Source organism: Filicampus tigris, chromosome 21, assembly GCF_054856515.1.
Source record: "Filicampus tigris isolate MCC_2025a chromosome 21, RoL_Ftig_1.0, whole genome shotgun sequence".
Taxonomy (NCBI): domain Eukaryota; kingdom Metazoa; phylum Chordata; class Actinopteri; order Syngnathiformes; family Syngnathidae; genus Filicampus; species Filicampus tigris.
This window is the reverse complement of record NC_141237.1, coordinates 1,080,490-1,101,421: the sequence shown is the minus strand read 5'-3', so window position 1 is coordinate 1,101,421 and position 20,932 is coordinate 1,080,490. Positions and strand designations below refer to the sequence as shown.

General features: G+C 47.7%; 1 protein-coding gene across 5 annotated transcripts in view; it reads right to left on the bottom strand.

The window, feature by feature from the left end:
- Nucleotides 1–20,932, bottom strand: part of LOC147127064 (cadherin-7-like) — a 138,885-nt gene that overhangs the window by 36,557 nt on the left and 81,396 nt on the right. For all 5 annotated transcript variants that reach the window (XM_086020668.1, XM_086020669.1, XM_086020672.1 and 2 more), the window contains 6 exons: nt 20,052–20,171; nt 8,722–8,889; nt 5,128–5,315; nt 4,132–4,385; nt 2,613–2,749; nt 364–485 (listed from right to left, as the gene is read on the bottom strand). In XM_086020668.1, the coding sequence (XP_085876794.1) occupies nt 364–485; nt 2,613–2,749; nt 4,132–4,385; nt 5,128–5,315; nt 8,722–8,889; nt 20,052–20,171 (989 nt within the window). The remainder of the gene's footprint in view (nt 1–363; nt 486–2,612; nt 2,750–4,131; nt 4,386–5,127; nt 5,316–8,721; nt 8,890–20,051; nt 20,172–20,932) is intronic.

Genomic DNA, 20,932 nt, shown 5'->3' with positions numbered 1-20,932 from the left:
TATTTACACATCCATCAAACATCTATTTATCCAAAGATTCAGTCCACTCATTCATCCATCCAAACAGAAATCCATCCGTCCATATCAACATTGAAAACAACAATCCTGACATTAAACTAGACCTCCACCCAATCAATCACCCATCCATCTACCCATCTAGATGAAGTATACGTATGAATATATTTCCATATTTGTATATTCTACTGTGTAGCACTTGCCCCAGAAAAGTAAAGCCTGGCACGAAACCCTGCAGATAATATTCTGTCAAAAACAAAAAAAAAGTCGCTGCCGGCGTTATGGCAAGGACGGGTGCCGCCTGACCCGCAATGATCGCTTGGAGAGGCTTATCGAGGAGGGACGTACCGTGCCCGGCAGCGCGTTTTCACACACGAGGCTGTCGTAGTCGATGGCGAAGACGGGCGCGTTGTCGTTGACGTCCAGCACGTTGATGATGGCCACGCCTTTGCCAATTTGGTTTGGGTCCTCTGAAAGACAAACCAAAGGACCGTCGCTCACATGAGAGCAAAAAAAAGCCACCAATTTGCACAATAGAAATCATGAGAATGACTCAGACCAATACACAAAGTGAAAAGAAAAACAAGTTTGATATAGCGTTAATGAAATTGCTCCTGCCACCAGTCATCCCCAATAAATCATTACTTTGCAGAATAATGATTCAAAGTAAACAAAACTAATTTGATCTCTCATCTCTCCGATAATTGACAACTGCCACCTTGTGCTATTGAAATAAGTCAAAGTAAGTCCCAAAAAAAGAGACCACATGACTGACCCGATGATTAATGAGATAACTCCTCCCTCCAGAAAGAGACACAGCCACTCAAAATAACCCACAAAGTCCAAAAAGTAGCAGCACACGAGCGAGCGCGGCATGGGTCGAACGCCATCGTGGCCCGCATCAAATGCTTCAAAGGGAGGTGACAAACACGCGGCGCGCTTCCAACAAGCCGCAAGTTTGACGGCAGCCCACTCGGGCTGGTTTGCGATTTGGAGCGCCGACGCCTAACCGTCTCCGGCCGGGCGCGCCGGACGATAATCGGGCTTGACGGGGCCGCCCGGCTGGCCTGAGATGACGCGCTGACATTCAGACGGCTGATGCGGCGGCGACGGAAAAAGGACACGCGGCGCCCTAGGGCCGCAGACCGGCTGTGGACGCAAGCGTCTGTGCTCGCATGGAGGCTGGCGGATGGCGGCTCCTCAGAAGCAAGTGTGTCCGAGTGGCACCACGTCGCACTGGGTCATGATAAGAAGCGACACGCTCGCATGGAAAAGTAACATTGTTGCGTACAAACCCGCGCCACCCGTCATGTGTGAAATGACATCTTTTGCGAGCTGAAGACGTGAGCGAGACCTTTCCAATTGATCAGACTGCGTGAGACCTGATCATGTTCATCAAAGGCCATCAAAGCAAAACAAGTCCAGGGCAGGCAACGGATGCGTCATGCCATAGCGCCTCCAGTCGGCTAGTCGTGATGACCGCTCACTTGCGCAATCAACGAGAAAAAAATCCACAAAATAATGACCATCACAAATATCCACAGCATGCCCCAACAGTCAATGTGATTGACATTTTACCATTTTTGTGCAGTGATGGGCCATGGCTCCCTTTTGTAAAAAAATAACTGAACATTATTTTGTAATTCTGGCACAGAAAATAATCATACAATAATTTCCCTCTTGCAGCAGTTGTGTTCCAAAAGAATTCAAACATTTCGTAATCACACAAAGGTGACGCTCTGTCATAGAAAAGTCACGGCTCAGTTGTTGTAATGCAGAATCCCGGCATGGGGGGTGCGGCAGAAGCTACGCAGTGCAGATTCAATCAAGTATCAAACTAGCTGTTGATTAGTCTGATCATAATACATTGGCAATTAATCAATCAATTGGTGCACCTCAACTTTAAGCGTGCAACATGGATGCGGAGTAGTCGAGTCTAATCGTCGGCTAATCGCTTCAACTGGTACTCCAGACAGGAAGTCCAGACCGAGATAGAAATCCCGAACCTGACAACTGTGAGGCAGACGTGCCCATCACAAAGTTGTCGCGCTGCCACAGGCACGTTCACGTAATACAAAGAAAGAAAGAAAAAATGCTGGAATCCCTGATCCTTGCGGCCAAAACAATTTCACAGGCAAGTTAATAAGACACCTGGGAAAGGTTTGATATTGTAGCAAAACAAGTTTCCTTTCAAGCAAGGAGTGACATCAAGGCAAAATGTCTGACATTTGCGTCCTTGGGGCCAGTGGTGACTTGGACGCATTCAAATCATTGAAAGAAAACAACACGCAAGCAAGCAAGCAATCAGCTCTTGGCCACATGAGCGCCGCCAGCCTGAGTCAGCGCGTCGCGTCACTCCCGGACCGAGGTCGCAGTGAGCGTCCTCACGCACAAATTCATATTCACTGACATCCCCAACAAAGCGCGGCGCTACAAAATCTTGATGGAGTGCCGCCGTGGCACATTTGCATGGCCCCGATGCGCTCAATTAGGACTCCGACTCTTTGTAATCGTGACACAAGGAAAGGGATCATCTGAAAGAGGTGTGTGCATGGAAGGCCGCAAGGTGTTTTGCTTTCTTGGCCGCGTCAACTCACGACTTTCGATGGCGAGGATGGTGAGGTTGTGCACCAGGTTGGCCTCGCGGTCCAGCGGCTTGGCCGTGCTGATGACGCCGCTCAGCGCGTCCACGTTGAAGAAGCGCTCCATGTCCGTGTTGCGGTCGATGGAGTACCTGCGCGCACGGAAAGCGCCCAGTTGACGCAGCAAAGGACAAACAAACACAATCAGAGCAACGTCGTGCCTTTTGAGTCCACGTTTTCGATGAGTACACGACAACTTCAATTAGCCTACAGCCATTGGCTATTATGGCAAAAGAATTTGATTGTGGTGGCGCCATTAGTTCAGAAATAATTTACATTTTGACTGAGGTGGGGGAGAAATCTGATCGCAGACGCCGATAATAACCAAGAAAAAAAGGCTCTTTGCAGCTACAATGTGGCAGTAATTTGATTTTCTGATTAGGGTGACTAACAATCATGACAGAGCGTCTACTAAATTCATTCAATTAATGCAGAGCGAGGGGCGGGGGGGGGGGGTATGATGAAGGGGGGGTGCGACACCCGACAGATTGGCAACACGACGTCGCGTTTGGAAGCGAAAAGGCCACCGTGTTAAGCCTCGACCCGACTCAAGGAATGCCTTTTTTTCTGGCGTCAAGATGGCATTTGACTTTTGCAGATGCTGCATCCCCTCATACGCACACGCACGCACGCGCACAGACAGGCGCACTGTGCCATCTGGCAGCGCTCGTGACAGCCACACGGGAACTTTGCAGGGCATTAAGACTGTCGCCTGTGTTTGTTTAAGAACGGCGGAGGCACGCCACTGAGCCCACCGCACTACAAGCTTTGAAATGCACAAGAATTTAGCATCGAAATTGTAACTAACAAAAAATAGATAAAGTGACATTGTGTGAGGAGGGGAAATTTCCCACTGTCTACCTCGGTGGTCCCCGCCCAGCCAGCATTGCGCAGCTCTGCTTCACACAACCTGTTGGGACTTTGGACGCTTGAATGCAGCCCACGTTGACCTTTTCATCTTGAGCTGTCCCAAACGCAACATCGGGACTTTATTTCCGGCTTGGAAGCGCCAACGACTCGACTTCCTTCCTTGGCATGTCCGTGTGAGACGTTAACGTGCTAAAAGATCACCCTTCAAAATGGAAATGCTTGACTTTTATCTTCCAGAATGTCCAGTTGCTTGACGCGTGACTGTTGGTTAACGGGCGAGTTTGACCGCCTTTATCGGTTTTATTACTATGTGTTCACGATTTGTTTTGTCGCATGACCGTGGCTACATTTGGTGTTTGTGATCAACGACTTGCGCCGAGTGGCACTTGTCTGCTATTGTCTTCAGCAGTTGCATTTTTTGCCAACTTTGTTTTGGTAAGTTTTGGTAAGTAACGCATTCAATCTTTGAGTAGTAACTTGAATGAGATCTGGTCAGGCGTTCGATTACTAGGTACTCGCAACGGCCGCCATTATTGAGCAACGTGTTACCGGCATCACTGATAATGTGCAAAGAACGCCACGCCACGCCAGCCTACGTCAGTACCTGATGCCGCTGTTGGAGGTGTCCGGGTCGTGCGCCGACACCCTCCCAATGGACGTGCCCACCCGGGCGTCCTCGGAGACGGACATCCTGCTGAGCGGCGAGGCGAAGACGGGCACCTCGTCCACGTCCGCCACGGTCACCTTGAGCGAAGTGGTGTCGCTGAACGGGCCCAAGTTCAGGAAGTTGGAGTCGATGTTCCTGTTGGTGGCCTCCACCCGCAGAGAGAAGCTGCTCTTGCTTTCAAAGTCCAGAGGCTGACAAGGGGGGTTGAAAAGGGGGGGGGGGGGGTTATCGTAACGGAGAATGTAGTACTGTACTAAGGAGGCATTACAACAAAGTTAGCGCAAAGACTTTGCTGATGGATTCCAGTCATGGTCTGCTGCGAGGGCAAAATTATCGAGCAGCATGCAGGCAAATGGGGCTGGCGGTCACTTAAAAATGAGCGCTGTTGAAAAGATTTTGTCATTTCACTTTGGCGTTATTGAGCCGCTCATTGCGCTGTTTAATAAAGCGCGCCAGAGCATCGATTTGACACTTTCATCGGCCCGTCTGTAAACGTAATTGCCTTTCAACAACAAATCAAAGTAAAAGATCAAATTGGCCGGCGTGACACCACTCGTCGCTGTCCGACCGTCACGTCGGCCTGGAGACAGTTTGGCAGGATTTGGACTTGAGCCGAGGCCGACCAAAACACAGGATCGGGGGGCCAATTGCTTTTCAAATCAAAAGCATCGGTCGCCACGGTTGCACAATGTTATTTACACCGTTAAGTCTGTTTGGAACTGATTACCGTTGGAGCAAACGAGTAAGCAGCTGCTTCAAAGCTTTTAAAACGAAACATTTGAATGCGCATGAATGCGCATCCGGCAACACACCGCAAAGCAAGGACGGCCAAACGCCAATCACACATGACAGCTTTCTTCTTCAACGCAGCTCACAGTAGCAAGAGTGGACTCTGACTTTTATCTCCTGATATCACGGGGGTCCTGCTGGTACCTTTAAAAGGCGGAGGACTCCTTCCTGCGTGTTCTCGTCGGTGGTGATGTTGAAGACGCCGGGCCCGTCGCCGTCCATGATCCTGTAGTCCATCTCGGCGTTGGGGCCAACGTCGGCGTCGGCCGCTTTGATCCGGGCCACCACCGACTGCACTGGAAGCGACTCCAGGACGGTGTACTGGTTGACCTCTGGAAAGAAGGGACACATGCAAGGTAGGAAGCTAGCTTATCCTTGGGCTACCAGGGGCGATGTGGCAGGGCAGCGTATTTTGGGGGAATGAGCGCCCGAGCAAGAGGGAGAGCCTTTGGACTTAAGCCAAGGCCGACGAACAGAGTAATTGGGGACATTTCTTTTATTTATGTAGACGGTAAATGTTAAAAGCATCTTGGTTGCCCTGGCGACAAGACGTTATTTACACGATCAACTCTATGCGGAGGCACAATTTTGGAGCTAAACCACTAATCGGCTACTTCCAAGCTTTGGAAAAACACATTTTCACAAGAATGAACATTCAGTGATACATGACAGAAAGGTGTCCATTTAAAAAAAAAATAAATAAATAAAATTAAGCGCCTGCGCTCAAAAGTTCGCCCACCCCTGCTGCAGCATAATCTACAAGTGCTATTAGAGTAGGATATGTTTTCATTCTTATACACGGCTTTTAAACACGCTCTAATCGTTGCCAACAAATTCAGCAATTTGTCATTAAAATCAATTTCTTGCCTCTATTGCTGTACAAGCAGTGCAGCAGAAAATTCCGTCTCAAGGAGGGCTGCAGGAATGTTGTCACAATTGCCGCTACTTTCATTAATTTCGTAATCACCACTACTACATACTGCTACTCAACAAACAGTACACAAACAGTTTTCAGTGCAAAAGGGAAAAGAAAATCAGTTTACCAAGGAATTTAAGAGCTCTAGATGACCAACTGAATAACTATGCTATTGGCAGGTGCAATCACAGAGTCCAGACAACAAATGTTGATCCCTTCCAAAGCGCGAGCTCCTCATCTCCCATTTCTGCTGTCCTTTCTTCTCTGGACACGACGAGCTCTCATCAGTCCACCAAGTGACTTTGGGCTTCCGCTGCACTCTGCGCTCACTACTTATTAAGGCGTCTTAGCAAATCCTTAACCATGCGGTCGCCTCCTGGTGGTTGGCTGACTACCACCAGGTACTGACTACATTTTAGGGGATCCAAAAATGTGCTCTGCAGGTATAAAAATGTTGTGGCTGAACTCCGTAATTTTTTTTCAGAATGAGTAGCCGTCCCAATTCGTTGGTCCTTAAATGGAAGTCGAACGCCATTGCGTCCTTTGGTCCACTCGGACCCAAGCGTCCACTTCACCAGATTCTATTACTCCACAGCTCTGCATTGTGTCCCCCCAAGCATTTGTCCGACCCTCCCGGATTTAAAGTAGTCTCGCAAGAATAAAGAAGGGAATAATACTTATAATCATAATCTCCCCCCAATCGGCGTGACAGAGCTCATTACGAGACCCTTCTGTGTTCCTGACAGTGTCCCCGTCCGTCGACCGTCTAAATGCTAATCTGCCCCACATTGTTTGCTGCCATGTAATCTGTATAATGGCTTTTTAATTTGCCGTGGAATAGCGGCTCTTTAAAAGGCGAGCGGGCGGGGGAAAAAAATCCATTTGTGCCTCCACCTTTTCCACCTTTGCCCCGGCAAGCAGCCTGTCCAGGTTCCCTCTGAGGACCGCACCGGGTCCCTAATGCTCTCTAATCGACGGTCAGCCTGACCCAGCGTGGAAAATTGAGAAAGAAATTAACCCGACACACCAGTTTCATCGGCGACATGAGCACGCGCAAATCTGTCAAGTCTTGCTAGTCTGCTTCTGAGGACCAATTGTTGGGGCAAATTGAAATGGTGAATAGTTTGCCAAAATGAGCCCTCATCACAGGCAGGTATCCCAGATGCAAAATTGTGAAGCGTTTTTGTCTCAACCACCTGATATGGACAGACCATGGAACCAATTTTTTGTCACTCTGTTTAGTCTTCTTCTTCTAATGAATGAATTTCCTTTGGTGTTCCCAAAAACTCCAAATTGCTTTGCAAGAGTGTGTATCCTCAGGAAAATGGATGGATTTTAGTCATCCCGAACACAACCCAACCCAAAGTCATTCAGGCGCATCCCAGTTTCAAGTCTCAAGGGCTCATGCATGAAACGGCTCAGGAAACGAGCCATTTTGGTTTGAAGCAGCAACTTCTGGGGCAAATCCCAATTAAAAACGTTTGGCCTTTCCACGACGAAGCCGAACCGGGCGAGGTCTACGAGAACGGAACCGGAGAAATTGGCCGAGCGTTTATCAGCACGGAGAGACAAGCCGGGTCTGGGATTTAAGCTGCATTGATAAGTTGCTGTGCAAACTTCAGCATCTGCGTGCACTCGCTTGCCCCGGGAGGCCGCAAATTGACTGGCTCGCGCGCGGCAGTCCATGAGCGCCGAGCAACAGGGCGGTGGGACTGTTGGTGGTAAACTGATTGCTGGCGCTTTGGATTATCACAAGAAGGCCCACACGGCTTTGAATCCTACAGCTGAGCCAGGAAGCCATTAGCACGCCAGGAAATAAACCCACAACAACAACAGCAATGACTAAAAGAAAAAAAAAAAAAAAGGAATCGGATTGATCCCAGTTATCTGGCGCCAAAGCTTTCCGAGGTTCTGATGAGGAATGAAGCAAGGAGATTGCACACCTCGCAGGAAGGCTTTTTAATTTGCTGCTAGTGAAGGCGGGAACAAAGTGAGATGGTTAGCGGTTAGCGGATCGGCCGAGCCAAGTTGAGGTGTGCGACACTAAAGGATTTGGTATTGTACCAAAGAAATACAGGCTACATACTGAAACTACTGTAATATTTTGTAAATAATTCATCAATATTCTCCCCTTCAATGAATTCCTTTATGACTTCAAAAAAGGTGTAAACACAATGACCGAAATGCAAATTACAATACCTCCAACTTGCATACAGGAGAGGAACTAAAACTCAAACTATCAATACCATCCATATTTGGAGTGATCGGCGCACAACTAAGTCTAGAATGTAGCAGATCTGCACCAAGGTTGAAGCTAACAAAAGTGACTGATGCCAACAACACAAAGGAGAGCAAAAAATGTCTTAATCAATAAATCAAACCATATTCTTTATAAGGCCAAATGTATGTCTAGTGAGCCAAGCGTACTTAAAAGTATCCGAAACAAAAGTAGCAATTATGTAAAGTGGCGGTTTAAAGTGTCAGTAAGAGCTTTTGAGTGAATGTCTCTCGCCACTCAGCTTATGTCAATTGCACTTTATCACTTTATTTATTGCACATTATTTCAATCAACATAAAATGTAAAGGGGCAAAAACCAGCTCATGGGCGGTCTTTCCAGCCCTTTCAGCCTGTTTTATGTCCAAAGAGAAATACGTGGTTTTGGGTCAAATCCATAACTGTTTTGTATTGACAGTTAAATGCACCAAAATAATTTCCCATGACGCACGTTTGTAAACAAGAAAATGTGAACGCGACAAATCAATCAGTCGACGTCCCTTTTCAAACTTCCAGTCTTACAGAGCGACACGTAGGTGCGACTTACTGTGAAGGAAGCGAGGCGGGTTGTCGTTGACGTCGGTGAGCGTGACGGTGACGGACGTGGTGCCCGACAGGCCGCCCATCTGGCCCACCATGTCCTTGGCCTGGATAACCAGCACGTACTGGTCCCGGGTCTCGCGGTCCATGTTGGGCAAAGCCGTCCGGATCACACCTGCGGGGACACCAAAAACTCTTTCACTACGGTGACCGCAAAAATTCGTCCGCTACAGACATATTCGAAATGCGGCCCACGGTGGAGTGAATACTCATTCGTTCATTGCGGTCCAAAGGTCTGATGGGGTCTGATGCAGCCCACTTGCGCAACCCACTAAGGTTAAGTGATCAATCAAATTCAACCAAATGTACTTATATAGCACTTTTCACACAAAAAAAAAAAAAATGCAACTCAAAGTGCTGTCCAATAAAAATGTCCAAAACACAACATAAAAGGAAGAGCCGCTCCCGCCCTCCCTCCTAACAAAGCCAAAGACATATATCCGCCAGTACATCAAGTGATGTAAGAAACGGACGGATGGATGCGGGATGGTGACATTATGGGGGGGTGGACAGCTTTTGGATTTTATCAGGCGTTGCGCCACTAAATTAAATTCAAGTACCTAATGAAGTGTCCGCTGCGTGTAATAGGATATTTGCCTGCTTGAGCAAGCAGGAATGTTTGAGCACTGTGATTCTCGGTCAAGTCTGATGTTGGCCGAAATTCCCAAAAGCTTCGCTGGGCCTCTGTGGCGTACACGAGTCATCTCCAGCCAAACAAATGGCCTGAAAACATCACTGCTGACGTTTCTGTTGCTGGTCCTTCCCTTTGGAATGACCTTCCAGTCAATGTTAGGCAAGCCCCCCTCTCTGTCCATTTTTCAAACCCGTTTTCAAGACACATTTTTATTCTTTGGCATTTGATCCGACGCGAGACTGACAGTTTTCTGTTGTTTTGCGGTGTCTATTGTATATAGTCACTTGCGTTTGAATTGATTGCTTTCACTGGTTCTATTGTTGCATTATTGTTATTTTGTTGTTGTAATGTAAAGTGCTTTGTTACAGCTATTGTGAAATAAAGATAAATAAAGTTGTATTGTATTGTATTGTACTTTACTTGAGGAGGTTTTGAGGTATTTGTACTGCAATTGCTCTGGTGACTTTTTACTTGTACTCCTTACATTGAAAAACAGATATCTGCACTTTCTACTATAGGCTTGCTACTTTTTGCAACCTCCGCAGATGACAACAAGATATAAAGACAACAGAAATAGTTCTCATCAAAATAAAATCATTGACAGTGAAAAATCATTCCAGTACATTTCAGAGTTTGGACTTCTCTTACTCATCCTTAAGTAAAGAAGTAGAATCACTAACTCAAACGGGGTCTACTTCTATTCCTATTCATCTTTTTTTTTTCGGTAGCTGTAGTGTCAAACGTAGATTCCTTGGCTGACTTGAGCACTTTTTCCTAGTAACAAGCAGAGGTGGTCACAAAAAACTCACAACTTAAGCACAGCTTGAGAGCTTTTCCTTGCGCTTCCCAGTCAAAAGCAGAGGTGGGCAAAAGGAGTCACAATTCTACTTAAGTGCAAATCGGGACGACTTCTGAGGTGGCAAAATACTCACAATACTTCTACTTCAGTGAAGACTCTTGAGTACATGCACAACTTCTGCGGCGCCGGCGCGAACGTGCGTGCGGGCTGATCTTAATGCAGCCAGCGTTTTGGCCGCCAGGCCGGCCGGGCATTCGCGCTCTGTCCCGGCCGCAGACTGGCATGAGATGAGCGGCATCCGTCTGCACGGCCGCCACACTTAAGAGCCTCCTGCATCATTTTGATGAGCGCCACGCTTTCCGCAATCTAAACGTTATCTCCACAATATTTCCCGATAAATTAGTGGCGGGCGTTTTAAAATGCAGAGGAAGTGCGCTAATCCTTCAAAAGCAATCACAGTTGCTTTCAAAGTTAATGACTTGCCGTTCGCTCATTAAATGACACTTATTAAAGATTCCCGCGGAATGTGGGAGATTACTTTGTCATTTCTCCGCCGCTCGGCGGTTTGATGGAGCAGATCAAAAGGCAAACTTCTCGTAATCGTCAAGCGATGCGACGTGCAAAGCGGGGAGAAAACACTGCTCATTAGACACATCGTTGTGTCAAATACTGTTTTTAGACACACAATTAGCAGTGTCGCTAATGGAATTAAAGAATGAATTGTGAATTAGATAAGCATTGCAAACATGGCATATGTGGAATATGACAACAAGCAAATCTGAATGGATGTGACGAAAACAACGTAATGAGCAGAAACTGCGTTTCCACTCAGGTCTCGGGACGATTGGAGACTGTCAAGCTAGTTAGCAACAAGCCAGTGAACATTTTGTATTTTTTCCATTCTAGTTTGTTGTTTACCCTGACAATGATTAACTTATGTCATAAGACGGAGTGTTTATCATTTCAGTGCTACGACAGCCAGAGATACAAATCAACAAATGTCATTTAAAAGATTGCTTGAGGGTTAGGTCAAGGTACCAAGCTACCAAAGGTAAACAGCACTAGCCCCAATGTCATCCACATTTCCAATTCATATTTCAACAAATAAATGGCCTTTTTGGGGGCTCCAACTTACCAGCGTTTTGGAGACCTCGTATCCTGGTGGAAATGTTAGTTTTGTATTTTTAGCTCAAGCACAACCACGACTCACTCCGTTGTAGTAGTTATAGTCAGAAAGCCCCGGACAACCAGTTTGACTGATTCAAATGAAATTTGGTGGACATGAGGCACAAAAAAGTCTTATGGATCCAGGCCTGAAATTGAACAGGAAGTCGGCCATTTTGCCAATTTGGGGGAATTCTCGAGCTGGTCCTTGACAATTTGACGAAAGGAGCTGCGGTGGGAAGATGGAGTAGCTAAATGACAAGTGTTGTTTTTTTTTCCTCATGTTGGGGAAAAATGATGTCAAATCTGTTTCCCTGTGTTGAACAGCGTTTGAGGTCTTTGTATGCGTGTGACAGCTCTGAATGTTCAAATGTCACCACACAAAAAAAAAAAAAAAAACACACAAGGCGCAAACATTTGCCATCCATAAAATAGAAGTCTGTGCAAGTAGCGAAGCTTAACAATGTGCCAAAGTGACCCCGGAACATTGAAAAGTTCTCTAATGAAAGCTGCAGCGAGGGGTTTTGTTTCTCCAGAAACGAGGCCGACTTGTGAGACGGTGCTCTCGTGACATTTGGGCGCCTGGACCTCTACGACGGCTGTGAAGTGGCCCTTGTAGTCATGAGCTTCAGTGCTGCTGGATGTTTACAGTGAACCTTCATGAAGTCCTTTCTTGTCATGCATCTGCCTGGCTGGAGGAACTAAGACCCTGCATTGCAGTGGCTGTCACCGCTTCATGAATTAACGCTACAGCCATTTAAAAAAAAGAAAAAAGAAGAACAAAAAAAAAAAAACACAGTGTGGCTGTGTGTGTGTGTGAGAAGAAGCCTAATATTATGGCAAGCGTATATATTTTTTTAATGTTTGTAGCCGCAGCTAATGAGGCCACCGTGACAAGGATGATAGCGGCGAGCCAAACTGTCGTTTCAGCAGACTTCCTCTGCTCATTTCTGTTTTTATTTTTCCCTCCTTAAAGTTTATTGCATCAGTTCAAAGTGTGTCGTCAATATTTGCAAAGAAGAGCATTCATTTGTTCAAAACACATGTTTATACAAGGTGCCGTCAGGGTTACCGCCAACACACAAGTGAAATGCTCTCGTACTCACCGCTCATTGATTTGTTTTTTTTCTCGCTCACACAAACACTTGAAATCCTCTCATAAATCATATTGAAAAACACTCAGATATTGAAATACACGTTTCACTGGTGCATGAAAGAGTTTTAGTCGTGTGAGAGAGTGTGTCAGTAGTGGGTATGACAGCATTTCAATAGCGTGTAGGGGTGTAACGGCTTTTGTGTTGGTTCGCTTCACGGTTCGGTGCACGCAGTACCGTTCGCTCCTTTTACCGATTGCAGAAATATTACAATTTCTTCGTCCCACCAAACATACCTCAATTGACCGTCCGCCTCTATTTTTATCTTGTATTTTGTTTGCCGCTATTTTTATGTGACTACAATATATATATATATATACACACGTGTTACCAACGTAGTTTTTCACATTTCTACCACTACAGTATTTTCACCATTCTTGAAAATTCTAAACAAAATCAGGTGGATGGAAAGCCACCTTGTGTGATCAATCAAAATGGCGCACCTACTTTTTAAAAAATACATTTCTTGATCAGGCGTTATGTGGTTAGCCAGGTGTACCTAACGAAGTGGTCAGTGAGCGTTGTGGAAAATGGCTCGGTGTAGCTTGTTAACTCTTTTTCTGGAGAACAATGGCTTGCTTTATTAACTTGTCAAGCTTGCGCGAGTACACGCGCACACACTTTAATGTGCACCCAGATACTGCCTTTGGGCCGGCGCCAACTTGCCTTGCTTCCTCGCTAGCCCAGCACCACTGATTGAGCTTGGCTCGCTTTCCACCCAGCAAAAAGCGGATTGGCTATCGTGACAGCGCCATGCATTATACGAGTGTTAATGCCTTGACTTCTTCTGCTGTTCACCGTAAAAAAAAAAAAGAAGAAGAAAAAAAAGGAAGGATGGGACTGTAAGCTGTCTATCAAGGGGGGCGGCGTCCAGCCCGGAGTTGTTACAAGACTTTTATGGCTTTCCAGAAGTTTCTTTATGATGTTTTAGTTACCGAGGGGAATACTGGGATGTATTGACCTCATCTTCATGGAGTTAACTTCCAACAAAGTTGGCACTACAAGTCTGGTGGAAACTTCTTACCAGCCTACAAAGTAAAAATTGGCCCTTCTTTTTTTTTTTTTTTTTTTTTGCTATTCACTTTGTAATGAAACTGTTAAGCTGGCACTACCAGGCCAGTGGAAACCTCTTACCAGCCTACAGAGAAAATAAACATGCCATTTTTAACCGTTTATGTTGATGAGAAAAGCCAATTTGGCAAGAAAATGTCAGACTAATTAGCCCATGTGTTCATACACCAAAATTTGCAAGTGTGAAACCCAATTAGTGTTGTATTTTTTTTTTCAAGGCAAATCTGCATTTTTGATCACGACGTGGTTAGTTTGGATTTTTGGAGTTCTTTGATCCTTCATGTATTTTCCATAATTATCAGAGAAATTTCACAGGCTTTTGCCTTTGCTATTTTTTCTGCTCGAGACTTCTGACCAGCTGCACCATAAAAATGGTCTTTTGACATTTGGACTTTTTCTCCTATTGCTTGCTCAAGAAAACTCTTGAAAACTTTGGCATGTACGACTAATTAGCCCCCCGTGTTCATAAACCAACAGTTTCACCTTTGTACCACCTATTCCCAATGAGCGTAGCATTCTTTGATTGGGAAATTGTTGCAATCTGTACATTTAACCGGCCTCTGTTTATTTCCATGCACAAGTAGTGTGATTTAAACCTCGCAATTCTTTTGTCTTTGCGAGAAAGCCAACAAGAGCGTACGTGGTAATAAAGGCAAACGCCAGCACGGTGAGCTCCGTTTAGCATCCGCCGACGACACCAATTAGCGCGCCATTTCCACGCCCCATCGAGTCCGCCCGTTACTCTTCTTGCATCACCGTCATGCCGGGCCCCGTCGGTAAAGTCGCAAAGCCTGCGCCGGTGACATGTTCTTTTTGTTAGGCTAAGTCCATTCTTTACCCATACCAGCAGTGGATCGTTGCAAAGTTTTAACGGCCGTAACGAGACTGCGAAGCAATCTTGTCCACGCGGGAGACGGCGGCTAGGTTTTATATTCAGCTATACGCCAGCCTTAAGCCGCTGTACACGCGCACGGTGGGTGGGTGCGATTCCAGCGAGTTGGGAGCCGCGGACCACAGAATGTCAATGACAATGTGACACAGATGTTAGTCACGGACGAGGGTTACCACAGCAACCACAGGCTGGATGACAAAAAGGTCCCGGACGAGGTAATATTTCCAGCGTTGGTCAAAATGGAGTTTCTTGGTCCGTGTTTGGACTTGACTACTAATCTAGTTTTGCTTCCCGTTCTGTCTTGTTTTCTTGTGGTTTGTTTCATGTCTCGAGGTCTTGTGTCCACCTGTTGTCATCAGCCCCGCCTCTTGTGTTGACCAATCAGCCCCCTCGACCACTCATTGTTCAGTGTCTTTCAATCAGATAAGGTGTGAGAAGTGAGTCTCGGATGTTCAATTTCACAAATCCCTGTCCTGGTTCCCGGCTCTACCCTTTCACGCGGCCGCCTCTGATGCCAAGGAATTCATCCAAGAGCCTCGGGTGCTAGCCACCTCGGAAGCCAGGACAGTCGCGGTTCGACGTCAACCCCCGATTCCGTGTTAGGTGCCTTTCACACAGAACGACTCAGGAACGAGCTAGCTTTGACCGGCGGTAAAAAAAAAAAAAAGTCACCAAAGACGCTTATGCGATCCCAATTTCTCAGAGCCACTTGGCGGGCGTATTAGCATGGCACCGTGTATGCTGTCATGTGGCAGCCAGTAATTCATTTCCTTTTTTGGCAGCAGCGGAGCGGTGGCCGTTTCGACAGCAGGCGTGGTTACTTTTCAACAATTTGTCAATAGCAGGCGTCGCCTCACCGAGGGAGCGGGCCTCTGAGTGTTTGCCGGATGAGCGCGACTTCCTAATTAGTCCCATTTGCGGCGCAGGCCCGAGTCAGTGGCGCCGGGTGACTTTGAGAAAATGCCCCCAACCGCAATGCCGCTCACGCAACGAGGTGGCCGAGGGCTAACGGTCAGGGCGGCCCGGCGGGGGGAGGAAGAGGATGAGGAGGCTGTGAAGCTGCCCGCCGCGTTGCATCCCCGGATCGCGTTTTTGCAACAACTCTGCTTTTTTTTTTTTTTTTTTTTTTAATCCCAAATTGAATCTACAAGGTGCCCTTGGGAAGCGCTACTTAATCCTGAAGAGCTGCAGCCACTTCCAAGCAATGCATAATGCGGGCCAAATACATACGTCGCCACGCCTAAAGCGCTTCACTTTTGTAATTTATATTGATCGATTGCTTGTAGTTTAGCTTGAAGGTGAAGGCGCGGAAAGGTGCAAAGGGCCGGGCTTTTAATTGATAGCCGCCTCAAGGGGCTTCGAGCGGCGTGCGTGCACCCTTGACGCTAGCGCGGGTCCTTCAGCTGTAATTATCGGCACACATTAAGGCCCCTCAAGATGCACGCATGCAAAGACGGGAATAACAAGAGCAGAATCCAGTTAACCTGAAACACCGGCTGCCTTAATTACATTCTGAAGGCTATTTAAAGCGGCGACACGACACGACTCGCTCCGCCTTTGCAAAGGAAAAAGGCGTCCACGTGCCGGTGACAGGTGATGGCCGGCTAGACGGCTTTGTCTGCTCTCAGCGGAGAATCTAATTAAAAGGCGGGAGCTCAAACAAAAGAAAAGGCCACGTCCAATCCCGACTGGCCGCCCTCTCACAGTCCGTGTGAAAATGTCAAAAAGGAGACGTCTGCCCGCCGCGATTGTCTTGTGATTGAGATGTTAGCACAGAGACTTTTAGTCTGCGCGTGCGCGCGCGCGCCTGTGTGTGTGTGTGTGTGTGTGTCGCGGCTCTGCACAGGACTCCCGCTGCGGCGGCTGCTCCAAATCGAGAACATTATGGCCCGAGGCATCTCGTAAATCTCGCCGCCTCCTGCTGTTGGCTAATATAGCGGCTTGCCGTGCAATTATTTCCCTCTGATGACAAACAACAAACCAAAACATGCGCGAGTGTGACTAACAGGTCCTGTCAGGAGTTCATTGATGGAGAGTTCAGTGAAAACCGCATACCGACATGGAGCACATTGCTGCTACGCTTCCCTTCAAGAAAGAAAAAAAAAAGCCCAATGAAACAACTTTGCCGTTTGTGACTGCCTGTTTTGGCTTTTTATCCTGGCAAGACTTTTCACTGCAGAATTCCTCGATTGTGTCGAGATTTCAAGGTAGAATCGGGACAGCCTGTGCCTGACTAATAAATATGGCTGCCTGCCGTGCGATTATTTCACTCTGGTGACAAACGGCAAACAAAAACAAGTGCATGCGTGTGACTAAGTGGTTTTGTCAGGTGCCCATTGATGGAGAGTGAAGTGAAACCTACATTTGCACGTGGACCGAATTGTTGGTACGCTGCCGTTCACCGAAGAAAAACCCACCGAAACAACTTGTTCTTTGACATTCTCGGCTGTTTCTGGCCGCTCAAGTGCGTTTGGCGCTGGAAAGCCTCAATACATTGAAAGATTTTCACATAGCGTTTTGGGTTATTTTATCAACCGTTGCGTCTTTTTCTTTCTTCAAGGCAAGCTTGTACATTTTATACTGAAAAAAACAAAACAAAAAAAAAATGCAAGCGTGGTAGCTTGGCCAATATGAATTTCAGCAGCAGCAAAGGCATTAAACATCAATATGAAGTTGAATGGAAAATCCTTTTAGGTGAGACGGTGAAGTGTCAAAGGCAGCGTATGGGTGATACGGACTCTTGACGTGCAACCGGTCCACGGTGCCAAAGAGGTCGGGGGCGGCCGCGTTGAACCATGCGACGTGCGTGGCAATTGTGCCAAGCAGCAGGTGTTGATGTTGTGTTTTTGTTCTTTGGCTACTAACGCGGTCTCGCCGGCGACAGAGCCGCAATATGCTCGGGCATCACACGGCTCCTTTGTATCCGGGCGTCATGCGGCCCCGTTAAGGCGGCTCAACCGCTCCAGAATGGCACCTGGCTGGAGACGCCGCTGCCCAGCTTTTGTGTTACGAGGATCTATTTGGTGTAAAAAGGGCCGCCCGAGGGGCCTCGCAAATCCCATCCGCTCCTCTTCCCCTTTAAGAGCTCATCACCTTCATCAGCGCCTCTCGCAAGGCTGCCCGCCGAGCCACGGGCCTCCTGTGAAGTCTCAACTTTTATTTCCTCCTTCCCAGACAAATGTCAAGTATACGGGTTTAGCGGGCGGGGAGGGGGCAAGCGCTCGCCACCTGTCCGCCGCCAGTGGCGCGGCGACAGCCAGATAAATGCGCTGCAACAAGGCGGCTGGTTAGCACCGGGGGCGGCCAGTCAGAGCGCGGCGCGAGGCCCTGTGCCGCAGTCGGGATTTTAATCATCTCCTCTCCCGGGGAATGACACCGGCACCGCACGGGGTAACAAAGATAGAGAGTGGCGGGGCAGGGGGCGGGGGCATATGGCACCCGGCAGACAAACAACAGCCTCGCCAATGTCGCCGAGTGGATTAGCGGCGTCGCTTGGTGACAACGATGTGCGCTTCCCGGCCAGCAGGGAAAGAAATGTTGCTGCTTTTATGATTTGTATTCCTAGTATTCATGGCATCATTAAAAGCAGCCACTAACTGCAACATGGCAAGATCACATTCATACAGAGGTGGCGAAGGGACTCACATACAGACAGCGTCAACTTCTTTACCTAAGTAAAAGCAACAGTGTGCAGACTGTGCTTGAAAATAGACAACATTTGACAATTTTGATACAATCATTTGGGGGGGAAAACTCTGCACGCAAAACAGTTGCCCTCTGATGAGATGATCCAGTGGTCTGAGATAACGACGAGATTTGAAGAATCCTCAGTTAATCTGCCGTTTGTCGGGCTTTGTGGGGAAGCTGCTAAATCAGCCCGATTATCTTGGTGTGTGAAAAATGGCCAAGAGGGACAGGAGCTAACGTACAAATGAACAGTGTGCTGTAATTGCGCCACAGCAATAAGGTCATTAACAGTGCGACCGGGTAGTGTTCAAGAGCTATGTTTTTATTTGATATGAAAATGAACGATATAGGAGGCCATTATATCAAAATCCCTACGTGGTGATCAGGGAGTAGCGAACGAGTCAACAAGAACCCATTCACTCATTCCCTGCTCCCTCATCACTACACAGGGATCGTTAGAGGACATTTTAGTAAACATATACAGATACCTGCGTAAATACCGAATCCAAGCGCGTGCGCGCGTGCGCTTTCGTCAGGGCATTCATTTGTCTCACTGCGGGCCGCAGCCCGAGTCCTAGTTGCGCGCTCGCCCGTTCATCCATCGCAGGTGTTATTACGATGCGGCCATTATCCGGCCCCAGCTTCGCCTCTCCTTGAGTCAAGTCGGCACCCGCCAAAAGTTTGCCGCTCGTTTGAGTTGTTGAGCCCGGCATTACCGCTGTCTCGCAGCATTGCGGGCTTGATGGAGCCTTTTTCCGATGCAACTCGGTAAACAAGCTTCACAGGTGTGCACCGGCGCCGCTTCTGCTCCTTAATTGGCTAGCGAGATTCACGGTGGAGGTAGACGGCACGGCACACGCGTGCACGGCGGCTGGAGGGAGTGAACACATTGGGCAGAACACGGACTCTCATTTCAGAACAGAAAGGAGTTGAAAAGACACCGTGTATTATTTAGAAAAACGGCATGTTCGGGCCGTACAAAAGAGGCCGATTATTGCTTCATTGACCAACGCTACCCGGCTGCAAAATGAAAAGTCGACAGCTCACACCAATCTCGCCCAGCAGATTTTGTTTTGGACGACTGTATCGACGCTGACGCAGGATGACGGCGGCGGAAAAGTTAACACTTAATGCGATTGTTTACTTTCCAGCGTCACGCTGCAATTGATTATCAGTTTTCTCCATCTCGCCATTCTGGATTGGTTTGTCATCGCTCCTTTGGTGCTGGCTGGAGCTAAAGGGAGCATTTTCGGTGCAACGCTAGCCGCCGCCGAAACGGATCTGAATATAATTCAAGATGCAATGAGCTTTATTTAAGGGGCAGCAGTTTTGCATCGATACAATTCTGCCAGGGGGCCACACGTACTGTATGACTCTTTTTCAGAGCGTGAGCTTCATCAACCACAAGACAAGCTCTAAAGATGGCAAAAAAAACGATCCGACTATGTCCGCTTCAAACCAAAGCGGCAGAGGCGGCAATGTGAGCTTTCACTGAACTCTGAGACTATCCATACACAAGCCGCTATTGTGGCTTTTTTTGTGCGTCTATTCGGGATCCCTGCAAAATGAAGCTAAAACGCCCACTTCAAAGCAGAATGACAGACTTGGGTCAATTTTCCAGCATGGCTTCTTGAGCCATTTTTGTGCTCACGACAACCAAAATTCCTGTGGCTCATTTACACTGGCTCCAGGGGCTGAATTTCCTCGGATATTTGGAGGGTTTTTTTGACTTTTTGCTAGCTCCGGTTCCAACGGCAACCTTTTGATTGGCACACGGCCTTAACGACTGAAACACGGCCGGAGACGCGACCTGTTCCGACCGGCGTCCGCCCACTCTGGCAGTTGGGCGCACAAATCCTGTCTGTCAAACACCCACCTGTCTTGGGCTCCACGGAGAAGTAGGGCTGCCCGTGCACGATGCTGTACACCACCCTGGCGCTGTTCCCGTACGTGGGGTCGTCGGCGTCGGTGGCCGCCACTTGCACCACCATGGTTCCTGCGGGGGCGGACAGGCCTTCATTAGTTACCAGGGCAACCGCCACAAACGTGGCTAATTGCGGAAACGGCGGCGGCGAGCGCGTGACCGATTGCACTTGAGAGCGGAGTAATATCGGAGGGAGAGAAACTTGCGAGGCGGTAAATAATGTCATTAGGTGTAATGCAGTCATTACTTGTCGGTGCTGCTATTTAGCTTTGTAATGGCGTGTTATTTTCATATGTCACGAAGAATAAGCTTTGGCGACACAACATGCGCTAAAACGCCCACTGCCGCCGCGTTTGTTTGCAAGCTCGAGTGTAATTCCGTACGGTTTCAACTGTCGATTGCCCTTGTTTCCATTTCCAGCAGCGTTTTGAGCCCCAACAAAATGCGGTAGCCAGATGGCGAGTGTGACCCATCTGTCCATGTTAACGAGCGAGGACTTAGGCCTTGTTTGTCCAGGATGTTCCGGCGCATTTACACGTCGCAGCTCACGCGATGACGACGAACGCCAGTTGCACGCTTCACTACACCAGAGCGCACGTTATTCTCCAATCACATTAAGGTCTCAAGCCAGGGTTAGGGTTTCAAACAAGGATCGCGGTTTTAAACTAGGATTTCAAGTTAAACACAGGGTATCAAATCAGAGGGTCAAGCAAGGGTTATGGATTCAAACAGAAGTTTCCAGACTGAGTTAGGGCTACAAACAAAACAAAAGTGTTGAGGTTAACTATTTAGGTTTCAAGCCAGAGTTGGGGTTTCCATGTAGGGTCTCAAGT